The 18920-nt window shown below is 38.0% G+C and overlaps 1 protein-coding gene across 1 annotated transcript in view; it reads right to left on the bottom strand.

Moving 5' to 3' along the window:
• The window catches only part of ADCY8 (adenylate cyclase 8), a 244167-nt gene that overhangs the window by 46047 nt on the left and 179200 nt on the right, over positions 1–18920 (bottom strand). Inside the window, exon 14 of the mRNA XM_069081301.1 lies at positions 2723–2881. Coding sequence (XP_068937402.1) covers positions 2723–2881 — 159 coding nt within the window. The remainder of the gene's footprint in view (positions 1–2722; positions 2882–18920) is intronic.

The raw sequence follows: 18920 nt of genomic DNA, 5'->3' as shown, positions 1-18920 counted from the left end.
ATATTCTTTCCTCTGATTAGAATGCAAGCTCCTTGAGGTCAGGAAATGTTCCTTTTTTGACTTTGTAACCCTAGGGCCTGGGCACAGGGCTTGGTGCAGAATAGTGCTCCATAAAGGCTTATTGAGGAAAGGAATGAGTGAACAAATAGATTCTCAAAATACTACTTTGAGGTACTGTTGATGGGGCAGGTATTATTATCCCCATTTTATTAACATCCTTATCCTTTATTCCTTTTTCTTCCATACCACCAACATATGAGCAGTCGCTAAATCCTATGGATGTTACCTTGAAAATGTCTCTGCCATCCATTTCCAATTCTCGACTCCCACCCTCACCTCCCTAGTTCAGGACTCTCTTACTCTTCACTCATATTATTATAACTACCTCCTAAATGATCTCCCTGTCTCCAGCATCTCTGTGCTCCAGTCCATCCTTCCCAAAGCTGCCAAGATTATCTTCATAATGCACAGTTCTATCCATTTCACTCACTTGCTCAAAACTCTGATTGTTCACAGGATAATCTGTAATCTGACTCTAACCTACCTTTCTAGGTATATCTTATTGAATTCTCCTTTATATACTCTATATTTCAGACAAATCAGACTATTGATATCTCATTTCATCCTACATTTCTTCTGCCTTTTAGCATTCATCCTTCTCTGATAATGAGGAAAGGGAAGAGATTAAGCATTTATTTGGGGCCTACAATGTACCAGCCATTGTTAAGTGCTTTTACAAATATTATTTCATTTGTTCTTCATAACAACTCTGCATGTTAGGCACTGTGGTTATCCCCATTTTAAAGGTAAGGAAACTGAGGCAAACAGAGGTAGTGATTTGCCTAGGTTCACATAGCTAGAAAACAAGGTTGAATTTGAACTCAGACCTTCCTGATTCCAAGACCAACATTCTTCTACTGTGTCATCAGCTGACTTTGGTACCTCTGGAATGTCCCCCCTCCTTATCTGCGCTCACTGAAATCCTTGTCTAATTTCAAGGTTCAACCTAGCTGCCTTCTCCTGTAGGAATCCTTTCCAGTTTCTATTTGGATATTGTACCTGATTCAATTAAGCTCATTTCAAGAGGTAGCATCATGCAGGGAATAGAAATCGGGCCTGGGAGTCCAGGAGAGCTGGATTTCAGTCTTGTGTCTTATGAATACTGACTGTGTGACCCCAGGCAAGTCAATAGACCACTCAGTTCTCCAGTAAACTCCCTATACTAATAGAATACCAGATCCTTCCCTGCCTCCACCAAAATAAAAACAAGGAAAAAAATCTAATTTACTTGAAAAAAAAATAAGCACCTACAACATTCAAGGCTCTAGTACTGGGGATAATATAATAATAATTCTAACAGAGCTTGCATGGTACTTTGTACATGCCTAGATCGCCTACTATCTATTGAGACATCTTGTTTCTTCATGTTCACCCTCCATGGGTGGTAGTAGCTTTTTTTCATGGGCTTTGTAGCTAGAACAGGCTATATCTTTAAAAGTTGTCAGACTAAGACAATCACTTTCTTTCCTTCCTGCTGCTGTCCAAAGGGTGAGCATCTCGGTTCACGCATGTGGTAGGCATGATGAACTAAACCAAGTTCTTTCTTCCCACTTTTTTTCGGCCCTGGTTCAAATAAATGGGCCTATTGTTTTTTTTTCTTTTTTTTCTGTTTTGCTTCAGCAGTAATTTTCACCTGACCTGGGAGTTTGAGCCATGTGGATCCTTGGAGCCAGAATTGCAGGTGGGATATTGTACTTGACCAGCCCTGAAGGGAAGCCCTGAGAAGACAGGGAGCCCAGCATAGGTTTTGGACTTGAATCTGGGATTGCTCTATGGGAACTGAGTTAAGCTGTTTATATTTATTAATATATCTTTTAAAGTATATATTTCTTTATAAAAGCTAATCTGACTTTTAGTGGTTAAATGGTGCAGGAGACCCTCCTATATTTGAAAGAATATCATCAGTGTGGTCTGGAGCCATTTTCAGAAAACTTAGACACCCTCAGCCCTTTTAACAGTATTGGAGAACCTTGGAAGGGATGAAATGAATGGAAGAACTGGCAGTGGGGGCCAGGGTAGTCAGTATTTAACAACAGCAACAACAAGCATCTTAGTGCTTTAAGATTTACAAAGTGTTTTACATATAATATCTCATTTCAGCCTTGCAACAACCCTATCAATTAGATGTTTTTTTTATTGTTCTTATTCCCATTTTACAGATGAGAAACCTGAGGTCAAGAGCCTAAGTCACTTGCCTAGGATCACACAGCTAGTTAGTGTCTGGGGCAAGGATTCAAACTCAGGTCTTCCTTACTTAAAGGTCAATGTTCTATCCACTGGAAAAAAATAGCTCCTACCCTGAGGAAACTTTTTTTTTTGCCTTTTTTGGAGGGCAGTTGGGGTTAAGTGACTTGCCCAAGGTCACATGGCTAGTTTTTGTGTTAAGTGTCTGAGGTCATATTTGAACTCAGGTCCTCCTGACTCCAGGGCTGGTGCTCTATTCACTGTGCCACATAGCTGCCCCCCTGAAGAGACTTATATTTTATAGAAGAGGGATCATTCTTGGCTGCCTAAATGTTATGAGATAGGAAGGATTTCGGTTTCTACCTGCCCATGTTCTGTTTTCTTTTAAGTCAACATTAATTTTCCTTCTGGGTTGGTATTGATATTCAAGTATAGGCCAAGCTTTACCACCATCTCTCCCAGAAGTGGAAACACTCACCTCGTTATCTCGATCCTTCTCTAAGAAATGTCGAGCGACATGACTTGGCAGAATGTTACGAAGCATGTTCTCATTGTGTTCCCTCAGTTCTTTCATCTCATTGATCTCCTCTTTGGCCTGAACACGCCAGAGGAAGTCCAGACGAGCCGTGTATTCAAGCTGTGGGTGTTAAGAGAGAGAAGGAAGGGACAGACAGGGAGAGAAACAGACACAAAGAGAAAAGAATGTAAAATCTTAGGCATTTAAGTCAAACCCATGTTGGAGACTGGCAAGACTGTTTTCTCTGAATTTTTTTGGTTACAATCTCAGAAGCAGAGGTGTGGAGTAAGTTACCTCTTAAGATCTCTTCCAGTGTTATAATGGGAGGAAGACAAAGGATCAGAAAATCTCATGGTTGGTCTTTAGTCCACCCTAATGGAGGAATTCCTCCTACAACATTCCTCACAAGTGTTCGTTCAATCATTGCTGTGTCAACTCTAGGGGTAGAGAACTCACCACTGCCTAAGATAGCCCCCTCCATTTTTTGAAAACTCTAATCATTAGGAAGTTACTGCTTATAATGAACTGAAAGCTATTTCCTGTAACTTTCATTCATTATTAGTTCTGCACTCTGGATTCTTACAGAAATGCATCCAGATAAAGAACTGATAAATAGAAGTATGTATAGAATGATTTTACACACACACACACACACACACACACACACACACACACACACACACACACACACACACACACACACACACACATTGGTCTAATAGTAGCCACCTCTAGCACAGGGAGGGGGGAAATGAAAAAAGAAAAGAAAAAACAACAAAAAAGGAAGTCACATGATAACTTTATTATATATTTAAAATAAATACCAAGTTGTGTTTAATAGATCTGCAGTTTCATGTGCAATCTTTTTTTCCCATTCTACTGTTACAGGAATGCTTGTTTTGTCTCAAGTTCAGAATAAAATAAATAAATATTTTAAAAAATGCTTTATACTCATTGAAACTCACTCCTCTTTCTACATTTTTTATTTCTATCAAGGGCACCATAAGCAAAGTCACTGATCAAGTCTTGTTGCTGTTAAGTCTTCTTGTTTGTCACTCTTGTTTAATTCTTGGTGAGTCTTATTGTTTCTACCTCCACAAGGTTTTTTTTTTTTTAATTTCTTGCTTTCTCCCTACTTCATGGTCCCCAGCCTCCTTGTTGGTCTCTCTCCCTTCTTGTTCCTTCCTTCTGTCTCATTCTCCATAGAAGCCAAATGGAGATGCCCAAAGCATTAGTCTGACCACACATAGTTTTCTGTTTAGGAGTGTACAGCAATTCCCTAGATGGTGATTCCTATCCCATTTCTCCTCTCTTTACTCCTGAATCCCTATCCTTATTCAAGAATACATGCAAATATCTCTGGTTAGTCTTTAAAGCCTTTTGAAATATAGCTCCAATCTTTCTTTTGAGATTTAAGTTCTGACTCCCCCTCATCAGCTCTGTGTTCCAAATTGACTAGCCCATTTGCAATGCCTCGTACAAGACATTCTATATCTTTCTCCCTGACTTTGTTCAGGTTATCTCCTTGTCTGGAATGCACTCCTTCCTCACCTCTGCCACCAAGACTTTCCAGCTTCCTTCAAGGCTTAACTCAAATTCTGCCTTGTCTACAAGATCTTTCCTAATCTCTGTGATTGTCCTAACACAACAGAAATTGCTTTCTATTTACTTTTTATATATTTTGCATTTATCTGTCTGTACAAATATTCTCTTCCCCAGTAGAATGTAAATTCCTTGAGGGTAGGCATTGATTTCTATTTTGGGGGGTAGGGTCTTTGTATTTTTGAGTGTTTAGCCCAATGCCTGGCACACAGTAGGTAATTAACAAATACTATTAAATAAATGTTATCAAATCAGGTGCCTCGCTAATTCTTCTTCAGTTTTTATGTCAGATTTGTAGAAGAGGGTTGAGATTTTTACTGTGTGGCCCAGAAGGCAGAACTTGGCAAAATGGGTATAAACTGAAACAAAGCAAATTTATGCTTGATATAAGAACAAATTCTTAACAATTGCTACATTATTATTCAAAAGTAGAATGGGCTACTTTAGGAAGGAGTGGATTGTTCCTTTCAGGAGGTCTCCAATTAAAGGTAAAAAAGACTTTAGGGTATACAGAAAGGAAGGACACGATAATTTATTAAGCCCATATTATCGAGAGAGTACTGGACCTGAAGTCAGAAGAACCTAAGTTCAAATCTGACCTCAGACACCCCTAGAAATGTGATTCTTTCCAACTCTGAAATTCTGTCCTCCTGCCTCATAACTCAAGGTTTATCCCTCTTTTTTTTTTCACTGTACTCTACAGTCTCTTATCCATGCACATATGTATGGAGTTGAATAAAAGAAATGTAATTAGGTAGGAGATAGAACAAAGTATGTCATGGAGGGAATTCTTTTGTACATTCAAATTAGATTAGATGGTCACTAAAGTCCCTTTTATTTGTGAAATTCTATGCTTCCATCATTTTTGTCATTAAAAAAATTATTCTGAATTTAACAAGCATCAAACAAGTACATTCCCATGGGCAAAGGAGAACAGAAAAAAAGATTACACGTGAAAATATAAATCTATATTATTTATAAGTTGCTTTTTAAAAAAAATACATGATAAAGTTTACAACTTTCAAAGCTTTGTAAATTTTCAAAGTTGTCCTGCTTGTCTGTTTCCTTCTGAATTTCCTTCCTATCTATTCATTTAAAAAAAATTCTTCTTTTTCTTTTTTCCTTTTCTCCTTTTCTTTTTTTAGCTTGCTTCTCTGCCTTGATCCTCCACCTTACCAAATTAAAAAAAAAAAACAAACAAAACAACAATCCTTGTAAAAAAAAAAAGAAACATAGTTAAGCAAAACAAACAACATTCGCCTTGTTCAAAACTGTCCATCCCCTTTCAAGAGATGGGTAGCACGCTTCCTTGTGAATCTTTTAGAATTATAAATTGTGTTGTGCTGAGATTTTAATTTTCACAAAGCTTTTTTTCCCTTATATTGCTGTTGTTACTGGATAAATTGTTATTGGATAAATTGCTTCTGCTCACTTCATACAACAGTTCCTCTGAAATTGTCCCAGTCATCATTTCTTAAGGACAATAATACTCCATTATATTCATATACCATAATTTATTCAACCACACCTTAATTGTTGGGCAGCCCCTTAGTTTCAGGTTTTTGTTACAACAAAAAGTATACATATGAGTCTTTCTTCTTTCTTTGAGTACTTTGGGGAATGGGTCTATTTTGGATATTTCTGGATCAGAGTGACTTTTGACTGGATAAATTCACAGCTACACCAACAATGTATTAGTATACTCTCCCAATATTTTCCATTTTCCTTTATTCTGTCATTTTTTAATAGGGCTCTTTTTTCTATCATTTTAAAAACATGAACTTTTGACCTAAGGCACCACAGAAAATGGCTTCCTAACCACAAGGACATATGGTTTAAACAGATTAAAATAAATTCATGCTCAGCTGGACCAACTGTTGTGTAATTGGAGGAAAATAATGGGGAGTACCTCTCAAATGCAAATGAAATTTTTTTTAAGCAATTGGGGTTAAGTAACTTGCTCAAGGTTACATGGTCAGTTATTTTTTGTGTGGGTGCCAAGTATCTGAGGCCGGAACCGATCCCGGGTCTCCTGACACCAGGGCCAGCGCTCTTACTGTGCCACCTGGCCGCCCCTACAAATGTCACTTCTAATTGGACAAATTGGGACAAATCCAATATACAGAGAGATGCTGCAGTGGGAAGAGTGGGACTGAAGGCAGAGGACCTGAGCCCTAGTCTCAGCTCTGATACTTACTACTTGGTGACATTGGGAAAGTTGCTTAACCTAGCTAGGCCTTAATTTTCTCAACTATAAAATGAACAGGTTGAACTGGATGGCCTCTGAGATTCCCTTCAGTTTTAGATCTATGATCCTTTGACTTCCAGGGGATGAAATTCTAAGGCAAGGAAATATATTTTTAAAAAAATTCAGTAGGCAAAAGATAATTTACATGTAACACATATTATAATTGAATTATAATGCAAAATGACTTCAATGATATGACACTCTTGGCATCAGACTTTAATGTTTCAGGATACTTTCTGGTGGAATGCAAATGTTCCACCTCACATCATTGAGAAAAATGTAAATTTATGACATTGGGATTTTCTATCATTTTTCATTGTGTCATTTTTCATTGTGATTTCTCTAGGGGTATTTGGTGAAATAAAATATGTCCAGATGTTTTAAAATTTTGTGAAGATTAGAAAATTTCTCTGAAAATAAATTAATAATCTGACAACTCAGAAACAATGACATTTGGGAAAAATATTAAAAATAGAAAGTATTTAAAATAGAGAGTTCAGAATAAAATAACTAAAATTAACTAAAAAAAGAAAAAAGAAAATAAAATATAATCCATTCTAAGCAGTAAGGAGTTAAAAGTGAGTTAGGTCCTTTTGGAGATTCAGACAGCATGGTAGACAGAACTCTGTATTTAAAGTCAGAAGAGCTAGACTGGGTTCTAATCTTATCTCTTATATTTGGTATGTGGAGCCTTAGAGAAATCACCTGCTCAGGAACTCAATTTTCTAATCAGTGAAATAAAGGGAGCTGGCCTAATAAGGGATGCTTGAACTTTTTTGTATCTTGGACCTTTTTGACTGTTTGGTTAAGCCTACAGACTCCTTACAAGAACATTTTAAAATAGTTGATGGAAATGATAAATTTATTTAGAAGTTAATCAAAATAAGGATTTATTTTTCCCATCCTGATTCACAGATCCCTTGAAATCTATCCATAGACCCTTTAGTGGTCTAGGAACTACAGATTAAAAACCCTTGACATAGATGATCTCAAAGGCCCCCAAATTCTATGAAAGTTTAGTTCCCTCATCTTTAAAATAAATGCACTAACTCTTGTACAAAGATCCTATATAAATGAGAGCTATTATTTTCATAAAAACAGACTCCTGGGTCAAGTCACAAGCTCTTAGAAACCTAGCTAGATCTCTAGACTTTTATCATATCTTCTGGTCACTCAATTTTTGGTCATTTCAGTATTACTTATCTGGGGGAGGGAAGCATAAGGGAATATAGTGTGTGTGTATGTGTGTGTATGTGTATGTATGTGTGTATGTATGTGTGTGAGCAAGAGAGAGACAGACAGACAGAGACAGAGATACAGACAGCTAGAGAGAAAGAGAAAGATGAACAGAGACAGAGAGACAAAGAGAGACAGAGAAAAAACAGAGAAACTGTTTAACTCAGTTCAAAAACTGGGAAGGAAAGGAGGGGTTAAAATAAGGATTTTCAGGTTGAAAGCCTCAAGTCCTGCTTAGCCCCTGTAAACATCAGAGACGTTAGAAAGAGTTCACAAAATGACACTGTATTCTATCGTATTTAAAGTCTACCCACTGCTATGCCTTCCTTTAGGAGACCTGAAAAATGCCTTGTAAACAACTGCATTAATCCCTGTCACGTTCCACGGGACTTCACTGCAGTATCTTCTCCTGTGCTAAATGGTGAAGCTGGGATGAGGATGACTTACTCCCCTGGTCACTCTTTGACCCCCTCACACATACACATCCCCAAGGCTTCTGAGTGAGTCATCTATGAGACTAGAAATGCAAAAAAACTGAGCTGATTCTCAGTGGGATCTTTCCCTCACCTGCCTTGGAGGTGGGAGTGTTTAGCATATCACTTTCACAGAGATACTAGATGAAATTTCCCAATTATTGAGTTACATAACTGCCTTGGTGACTTGGCAGATTTCTAATTACATATGCTCACAGTTGATGCTTCTGCGTAAGAGGGATCAATGGTTATTATTAAGCACTTTAATAAAAATAGAGAGACATGTGAGTCATAAAGAGAAAAGAGGGGTACCAGGTAACAAGCACAGGAGTGGGCAGACTCTGTACTGGATGGGATACAATGAATAATAACTTGGCAAAAACTGTAGTTAGATGACAATGAGCATGATGCACTTCTTCAGAGGTGGTACTTGTTTAAAAGAGTGAGGCATTGAACTGAGAGTCAAAGATTTAACAGAGTCCCAGCTCTACAACTAATATCCATTGACCTTGGGCAAGTTGCTTAACCTCTCTGGCTTTCACTAACTTTATATGAAGAAAAAATCTCTAAAGTGCAAATTATTTTGCATTTATCATTGATATTGACATATTAGTTCATTTGATAGAATGTAAGCTTCTTGAGGGCAGGGACTTTTATTTTTGTTTTCCCAGTACCTAGCAGAGTACCTGGCACAATAAGTAATTAATAATGCTAGCTGACTGATTGAATGAATGAATCTTCTTTAACAGATCCTGACCTGGAGGTTTTCTTCTCCTTGGTTACCACCAGGGGCTCCATGGAAGAGGCACTGATATTACGGTGGCTAGAAGTGTTGGTTGTTGAACAGATTTAGAGTGACAAGACCTGAGTTTAAGCTTTAATTCTTCCAGTTACTAGCCATAGGTTAAATAAGTAACTTAAAGCCTTGGTTCCTTCCTGTATAGAATGAGGGTAGTGACTTTTGTACTATCTTACAGTGTTCTTGCAAGCTGTATGGGTAACCTAGGATTATATGCTTTCTTCCCTATTTGGTGCAAAAGCTGGCCTGACTTTTTTTTTTGATGGATAGTTTTGAAAGTGTAATGTCCAATGTCCCCTGTTCTGTGCTTCAAGAGATGATAGAAGAATGTAGAAGACAAGGTTCCCTGCCCTCAAGGATTATGCATATAGGCATAACTTGGATGCTTTGGGGTGGGTGGATGGGAATAGAGAACCTCTAATATAATTTGGAAATTTAAAAAGGTTAATACTTTGTGCTAAGGTTATTATTTTTATCTATTGACTCATGGTGAATTTTAATGAAATTTAAGTTTCTCAAGATTTGCTTTAATTTTTAATACTCAAAAAAGTGAGTTTGTTCCTGGAATATTTTTGAAAGTTATATAATACATAGATGGTATTTGTGTTATTTGCTAATATGAATCACCTGATTTGAGCTTTCTGAAAGGCACTTCCCTCCTTACTTCTGTCTCTAAGAATCCTTACCTTTACCCAAAATTTAACTCAAGTGTTAGCTTTTACAGGAGACCTTTTTTGGTTTCCTTATGCCTCCAATGCTGATTCCCCCTTCCCAAACTTGTTTTTTCTTTGCATGTTTTACTCATGTGTACATGCACAAGACACACAACATGATATATGCATAGATATGAATACATATATACACATATAGATATATCTCTATACTCTTCTATCGGAAAACACATATAATATTGGTATACTACATATAAAATATAGAATATATATAAACATAATACACAGTTATATATAAATTATATATTGTTTTATATAGAAATATATAACAAATACATATGTGTATATATACATATACAGAGAGAGAGACACAGAGAGAGAGAGAGAGGGAGAGAGAAAGAGAGAGAGAGAGAGATGAATAGGGCATATGCCAAATGACCTTTCTTGATTCTGGATGACCACATATGCTAGCTCAGCATTTGGATGATGGTAGATGATAAGACCTTTGGTTTCTCCTGTCAGTCTATGTGCATGATACAATTCAGAGGGAACTTGGTGCTTTAAGATGATAAGGCAATCAATCCCTTTGCTGGTCACTGAGCAGGAAGAGCAGCTTACGGGACTTTTAAAAAAAGGGAGCAACTTTGTCCTTGACTCCTCTTTGGACTTTCCATGTGGTAAGGAGCTCACTTATGAGGATTAGGAAAGTTCAGCTTGCCCAACTTAAGCGTGCCTGCCATTTGAGCAAATGAAAACTAAAGGCTATGTCTTGTCTAGGTGAGCCTGATCTTGGGCTTGGGGCTGCATCTTCTGTGTTTTTTATTTTCTTCCTAACCTTAGATGAACAAATATTAATCCTGAGATGGATGTATCCAACCTAGAAGGCCACCTTGTGAGTTTTACAAACTTGAATACTCTGGTTCCTTAACTGGTACTGGCTTCAGTTTGGGAGAACCTTTGGCACCCACCATAGCACTCTTGGAGAAAATAACCATGGGATGGATTATCATCCTAATCCTGGACTGATTTGCTAGAAGACATAGACTTTGAGGGAGATAGTGCTGAACTGAGGGGAAATGTAAAATGTTTAATCAGTAATCCTGTAAAGTGTTTTATATTTAGATGGTTTTAAGTATCAATGTACTAGCAGAGTATAATAACATAGTAGTGAGTACTGACACTTAATTTGTCTTTCTGTCAATGCATGCTTATGAGAATCTTGTGTTAAGTATTTCTTTTGTGTGTAGGAAATAAATACCTGTCCCATACCTGATACATATTGTATAGCAAGTACTTTTCTATTCCCATCTTTGGGTGAAATACTAGTCATGAACTAAAATCTAAGTTTTAATACATTATGCTGGGGCTGGGATTTAATGAGCCTAAGAATATTAGAAAAGAAAACTTAAGACTTCTAATTAGAGGTCAGGCTGCTGAGTAACTGAACCCTGTTCTTTGTTTGTGGAGGTCTTGTAGTGGACAAAAGAGGAGGGTTAGTACCTTGGCTTCATTCATTCTTTCTTTTATCTTTCTGTCTATCTATCATCTATCTATCTATCTATCTATCTATCTATCTATCTATCTATCTATCTATCTATCTATCTATCTATCTAATCTATCTTCTATGTATCTATCCATCTAGCTACCCATTTTGTTTATTGCTTCCCAAGTTAAAATAAAAACTTCTAGAAGGAAAGGACTATTTCTTTTTGTTCATTGTATCCCTAATGTTTGGTACAATGCCTAGAACTTGATAAATGATTGTTGATTGATTAAACAATGGAATTGATTTCCTTAAGACATATTGGTTCCCTCATCACTGGAAATGATTAAGGAAAAGTTAAATTATATTAGTTGGAGATTTTATAGAACAGCATCATGATAGGTAGAACAGTGGATAGAACACTGGTCCTGGAGATAGGAAGATCAAAGTTCAAATCCAACATCAGAGCCTAACTAGATGTATGACCTAAAGTAAGTTACTTTACCTCCACCTACCTTAGTTTCTTCATCTATAAAATGGAGATATTAACAGAACTTCCCTCCTATGGTTGTTATGAGGATGAAATGAAATAATTTTTGTAAAGTACTTTGCAAACTTTGAAGCCTGATATGAATGCTAGATATATATAATTAAACATCTTCCCTCCTAACCCCCTGTAATGGGAATGCAAATTTGGAAGATCTTCCCTGCCCCTAGGCTAAAATGCACCTGAAGCCTGGGGAGGGAGGCTTGTTTTTCAATAGATACTTCTTGATTGGCCAGTGAGTGAGTCAATAAGGTTGTTACATTCTCTGAGCCAGGAGAAGGCTATATAAGCCCTGATGTGTAGCTTTGTTTTGGGACTCACTTTGAGAAGTGTACTGTGATTTGATCTGAATTCTGGGAAGCCATTGTTGAGAGTCTCCCGGCTTTGAAAAACCCAGATGTGGAAACCCAGATGTTGACTGGGTATGGATGTAATGGTTGGACAGTTTGGAAATCTGTCTACTTGATCTGTTTCTGTCTTGATAATTCTGCCTGTATGCTTTGAAGTTCGGGGTGCTGACCTCTTTCCCCTGAACAAGGTAAACGATATATGTCTGACTGATTAAAGTAAACTTGTTAACCCATTTTGAGTTGCTTTCCTTTAACAAAGCAGATCCAAGAACCTGTATGGGCAGCAAACCCTGAGGACGCTTGGCGTTCTTGCTGCTACATCCCCCCCCAAAAAAAAAAAAAAACTTGTAACATCCAGATTCTTTCATAAGTTTATTAGATTGTATGTGAAGCAACCAGATAAAACCACAATATTTTAGTAAATTTCATGGACCTATAATGTTTTTCCAGAGGTTCTTAGGAATAACTAAATGTGCATGTCCTTCCCAAAAAGTAAGCTTATTAACGGAAGAGTTTGAGAGGAGGGGAAATACAACTTCTCTGAAAAATCAGAAACAGGAGCTCTCTGATGGTACTTGATTCCCAAAGGCAGAACTGGGGCCAATGTCAGCAAAAATGGAAGGGTACCCCTTAGGAGATACTGGTTTTCCTTTCATTGGGAGTGTTTAAACAGAGGTTGGATGATTCCTTCTATGGGATATTGCATATTCATGGTTGAGGTAAGGTTTCAACTAAATGCCCTCTAATTTCCCTCCTAAATCTGAGAGTCAATAATGTAACCTGTTTTTTGCTCATCCTGTATAATATGACATCTTGATTCTTTTATTCCAAAGTTACCAATGCTGTGAGAGCCAGAATGATTTGAATTTAAGGCATGGTCCTCAAGAAAAAAAAAAAAGTTTCAGCCCTCAAATCCTATAATAAGTCCCAGGCTAAGCTTCTCTAGGTCATTGTTTGGGTCCTGATTTTATCAGAGTGAATAAGTAGCAGTTGTTTCTGTTTTGGCCAGAAATCCTGTGGGTCTTCTCCTCCTAAATTTATTATTATTATTATTTTTTTTTGGAGCAGGTAAGGAGGCCATTCTCTTCCTCATGTTCTACCTAGCCTTAATCACTGAAAGTATTGCCTCAGTCAACTGAGTCCTGTTAAAGACCTTAGCTTAAAAAGATCAAGGTCTCCCACTGCATGGGGGCCATCTCCATTTGTCCTGTTCTGTATCTTGCCACTGGATCCAGATGGCTCCAGAGTAGAAAGTGAGGCTGGTGACTTTGCATAGCACTCCCTCACTTAAGTCCAATTCAGTTGCATGTCATGGCATCACTTCCCTGATGTCATGGTCCTCTTTGAGAAGGAAGGACAAATGACAAGGACAACCAAAGTCTACCTGGTGAGTCCTAGGCATAGTAATTTCTCTCATTCAATACAAGTCAATCTAATGCAAGCTAATCCAATATAGTTCAAATGTTAGGTGACTCACTTTGTTCTGTTTCTACTGTTTTGACCACTTCTTAATACAACTCTTTTTGTTCTATTTCTACTTTTCTTACCACTCTTTCCTTCTTGGTTTTATTTGCTAACTTTTCATATAGGTCATGCCCATTTACCATGGGTGTCAACAAGAGTCTGTCCTAGATCTTCCTCTTAAGTTTTCCCTCTCTCTTATCTTGTTTGATGATCTCAGCAACTCCTGCCAATTCAAATATCATCGCTATGCAGATGACTCTCAGATTTATTTGTCCAGCCTTCTCTGTTCTGAGCTCCAGTCTTATATAAACAATTGCTTGTTGCATATTTTGGACTAGATGTCTGTAATGGTAATAGGAATTTGAAGATCTTCCTTGCCCCCTAATAGGCTTAGGTGAATTTGAGGACCTTTCCTGATTTGAAAATATACTCTGTCCCCTAATAGGCTGCATGTGGTCACATGGAGCCTATGGTGGGAGGCTCGTTTTTCAGGAAGGCACAACTTTTGTTATTTTGTAGTCAATTGGATCACAAGGATTGTGAGGTTTTCTGACCCTGGAGAATGCCATATATACCTGTGAGGCAAGATTTTGCTTTGGGGCTTACTTTGGGAAGAGTTGTGTGGTTTGGCCAATGAGATTCTGGGCAGTCATTGAGCCCCCCAGCTTTGAAAACCCAGATGTTGGTGCTTCTTACTCTGGTGACTAAATAGGTATGAATGTAATGGTCAGACAGCTAAGAAGCCCCGTCTGTCAGTCTTCTGAATTGTGTTATTTTCTCTGTCTGTATTTTTGTCTGCTTGTAACTTCTATTTGTATTCTCTGACGTTCAGGGGGCTGACTTTTCCCTCTGAACTAGGTAAATGATATATGTTTGCTTAAACTAAGATTGTTAACCCTTTTCGAGTTTCTTTCCTTTAGAAAAGCAGATCAAAGAACCTGTGCTAGCAGCCATCCTGGGTATGCTAGGGTGCTTGCTGCTACAATGTCCTATTGACATCTTAAAGTCAGCATGTCCAAAACAGAACTCATTTTGTTTTCACTTGAACCCTTTCCTCTTTCAAATGTTCCTATTACTTTCAAGGGTGCCTCCATCCTCCGAGTTGCCAAAGTTTGAAACCTATGTCTCATCTCTGACTCCACTTTCAGTCACCTCACATATCACCTTTGGCCGCCTTAATCCAGGTCCTAGTGGAAAGGTCTGGGAAGGAAGGAAGGAAGCAAGCATATTTTAAATGCTTACTATGTTCTAGGCACTTTACATCAATTCTTTCATTTGACCTTCACAACAACCCTGGAAGGTAGGTGCTATTATTATCCTGATTTTACAGTTGAGGAAACTGAGGCAGAAAGAGGTTAATTGATTTGCCTAGGATCACACAACTTGCACATTTCTGAAACTAGCTTTGTACTCAAGTCATCCATGCTCAGCACTCTACCCACTGTTCTATTAAGCTGCTTAGGTAATGCCTAGGATACCTAGAGTGCCAGTACAGCTTTTTCTCAAGAACTACTTTTCAAGCTTGCCTACAGGCCCACTGAATATACCACTTAGTATCCCCATTCTGTTTTAGTACATTATTCTAAACTAATTGAAGAGTGCACATGTATGTGGTGGTTATAGGGGAGTGGGTGGAAAGATTCAGGGTGAATGATAAAGAAATTCTTATCTATTTGATATTTGGCATATGATTCAAATTTTCTGATACTAAAACCATCTTATCAGAAAAATGGGTATAATAATATTGTACAGGCATGAATAAGTCCTGGGCTCAAAGCCAGAGGTGGATTTGACTTCTAGCTCAGCCACTGATGAGCTATGTTTGATCATGATAAATCATTCCATGTCTATGAGCCTCAATTTCATCACCAATCAAATAGACATAAGGACATCTCTATCCTATTAAAATGCGAGTATACATAAGAAAGCACTTTATACACTCTATAGTGATAATGAATGTAAGGGATCATCATGATTTTAAGATGTCAAGGGTCTATGATTTTCCTGATGTGAGAACTGCCTCTACTGGGAACTCCTCTACCATCAGGGCTCTATAACTCATTAAATAAGTCTTAGAAAGTTCCCTGAGGTTCCTATAGTCAAATAGTTAGTAAATGACAGAAGCAAGATTTGACTCCAACAGTCCTATGAAATATAGCCAGAACTCTTCATTAATTGGAATTTGTTTGGTCTGAACTATCTGGATTGAGTCAAATTACTTTAATACTCCACTTCAGCTGATAAAAAGAAAACAACAGTTTTTATTTCCTGTAACTTCACTTTCTTAAGTTCTTTGGCAGTATTTTTCACTTTTAGACTTGGCCCAGTCTTCTCATTAGCTAAGTTTAAACTAAGAGCTAAGAATTACTGCCAAAAAAAACCCCAATATACATAATGATTACAACAACATGAATAGAAGTAGAAAGAAAACCAACCAAAACACCTCTGAACATCTGAACATTGTGTAATTATAGTGACTGAGCTTGGTCTTGGAAATGAGAAGAGAAAATATACATTCTTCCCTTGTTTGCAGAGTCGGAGATTATGGGTATAGAACACTGCATATACTGTCATATTAGATTGCTGTATTGGTTAGTTTTGCTGAATCCCTTTCTCCCCTCCCCCGTTATTTTCTTCTTTGTTATAAGGGGGAAGATGAATGAAATAAGCATTTTATATAGTGCTTACTATGTGCTAGGCACTGTATTAAGCAGTTTACAAATTTTATATCATTTGATCCTTAATAAAAAAATCAAGAAACATTTATTAAGTGCCTCTTAGGAGCTAGGCACTATGCTAAGTACTGGGCATACAAAAGGAGGTAAAGGACAGTCTCTGCCCTCAAGAAGCTTACAATCTAATGGGGGAGATGATATGCAAACAAATATAAACAATGCACATAGGAGATAATTAATAGAAGCAAGGCACTACAATTAAGAGAGGTTAGGGAAGGCTTCCAGTAAAAGAAGGGATTTTAGTTGAGACTTAAAGGAAGCCAGAAAGGTCAGTAGGTGGAGCAGAGGAAGGAAAACATTCCAGCCACAAGTCACAGTCAGAGAAAATGCCCAGAGTTGAGAGTTGGAATGTCTTATTCGTGGAACAAAAAGGAGGCTAGCGTTGCTGGATTTCTGTCTATGTATGTGGTGGGAGCATGTGCTGGGGAATTAGATACAAGAAGATGGAAAGGTAAGAGGGGGCTAGATGATGAAGAGACATATGAAATGGGAGTGAAGGAGGAGACAGTAGAAGAAGGCATTTGAGTGATAGGAGATAAGGAAGACGGGAGAAGTCAGAGTTCATGCTGAATGGCCTCAATTTTTTCCTGTAAAATATGAGGAAAGTTCTCAACTGAGAGTGGGAGAAGGGGGAGCCATGGGAGATATGAGGAAGGATGAAAAAATTTGGAGGAGCCACTGCAGAGAGTGGGGTAGTGAATTGATAAGGGTAGTAAGATTACCTAGTGGCAGTGAGGACCCAGTTGGGTTTGTAGAACAAAATATTCAATGGACTAGTAAGAATGGCTGTATGACTTTTTCCATCTTCATTTAGCAGCCTGTATGTAGGAGTGAAGATGATGGTGAATGGTGAGAATGATCCAAGACTGAGGCTTGGCTGGGTATAATCAGGGATATGATAAGGGGGCTTAGAGGAAGACAATGTAGATTTGAATTGCTTCACCTAGAGGTCAAGATGGGGAGAAAAGGAAAGAATTGCTAGCCTGTGAAAGAATTGAGGAGTCAAGGGATTAGACATCATGGTGTGGATGAAGAGTAGGGTTTTGTAAAGAAAGGCAGAGGAAGAGGTCAAAAGATAAAGGTCAGATAAGAGGGTTTTGGAAGTACTGAACACAGAAATGGTACATTTGTGGGAGATGACAAGATCAAGGGCATGATCATCTATTTGTGTGTTGTTGAGGTAGGGTAGAGGAGTAGCTCATGAGAAATGAGTAGGTTTAGGAACTGAGTATTTAGGGTATTTGAGGAGAGTAAATATTTATGCTGAAGTCCCTTAGTATGAGGGCAGGAGTTAGGGAGGAGAGAAAGACTTTGAGTCCTGTACCAAGCACATTGGAGAAAGAAGGGGAGTGATCTGGGGGTATATAGGCAACATCTACCAGGATTTTGATTGGATGATAGATATGAGTAGCAAAAATTTCAAAGGAGGAGAGGTTATTGAGTGATGGAGATAGAGGGAGGGCCTGGAAGTGGTAAGGAAAGTACAACAACCTTATAAGATAAATGTTGTTATTATCCCCGTTTTACAGTTGAAGAAACAGGAAAACAGAAATTAATTGATTTGCTCAAGGTCACACATACAGCTAATAAGTGTGTAAGACTGGATTTGAATTCATGTCTTTATGACTCCAGGTCCAATGTTCTATCCATTGTGTCACCTAGCTGCCTATGTTATGGGGGATGAGTTATAGGGTAGTGGGGGGAAAGATATATTTGGAAATGAAGTTGATATAAAAACAAAAGATATCAATAACATTTTAGAAATTACTGTGAAAAAACTGCACTAAAAATACCAGAATCATGCAAACAATTGAGACTGAATTTTTTAGTTTGGTTTTCATTGTTGTTTGTCCTTTATTCTCAAAGAGGACCATGACATCAGGAAGGTGATGTCATGACTTGCAAGTGAATTGGATTTAAATGAGAGAGGACTGTACAAAGTCACCAACCTCACTCTCTCCTCTGGAACTATCTGGGTCTAGTGGCAAGACATAGATTAGGATGGCTGCAGATAGCCCAGGATGTAGTGAGATACCTTGGTCTTTTCAGCTAAGGTTTTTAATGGATCTCAGTTTGTCTGAGGCAATGCCCATTCAGTGAATAAGGTCAGGTAAGAAATGAAGTAGAAAATGGCCTCTTTTATCAAAATAAATAAAATATAATCATTCTTGGAGGGTAAGGTTCTAGGGCTTCTGGCCAAAACAGAAGCAATTGCTATTTATACTCCTTATGAGCCACCAACACCCAAACAATGACCAAGGTAGGCTTGGGCTAGGACCTATTGCTGGACAATCAATGAGAATCAGAGTGATTTAGGTTTAAGGCATGGTCCTTAAAAAAAAGAAATCTAGCCCATAAACCCCAAGGTATCTTGTGAGGTTTCAATGATCAAAATTTATATTCCTTTGGGTAGAGCACCTGCAGGTAAAGTTATGATTCCCTGTGTGGACAGAGAGAGAGGAGGGAGAAAAGAGAAGAAGGGGGAGGGAGAAGAGGGAGGAAGAAAGGAAGGAAGGAAGGAAGGAAGGAAGGAAGGAAGGAAGGAAGGAAG

Source organism: Petaurus breviceps, unplaced genomic scaffold (genome assembly GCF_028583685.1).
Source record: "Petaurus breviceps papuanus isolate PSGF00001 unplaced genomic scaffold, PetGlider_PUasm1.0 98, whole genome shotgun sequence".
In the NCBI taxonomy this organism is placed as follows: Eukaryota; Metazoa; Chordata; class Mammalia; order Diprotodontia; family Petauridae; genus Petaurus; species Petaurus breviceps.
This window is presented reverse-complemented; position numbering and strand designations above follow the sequence as displayed.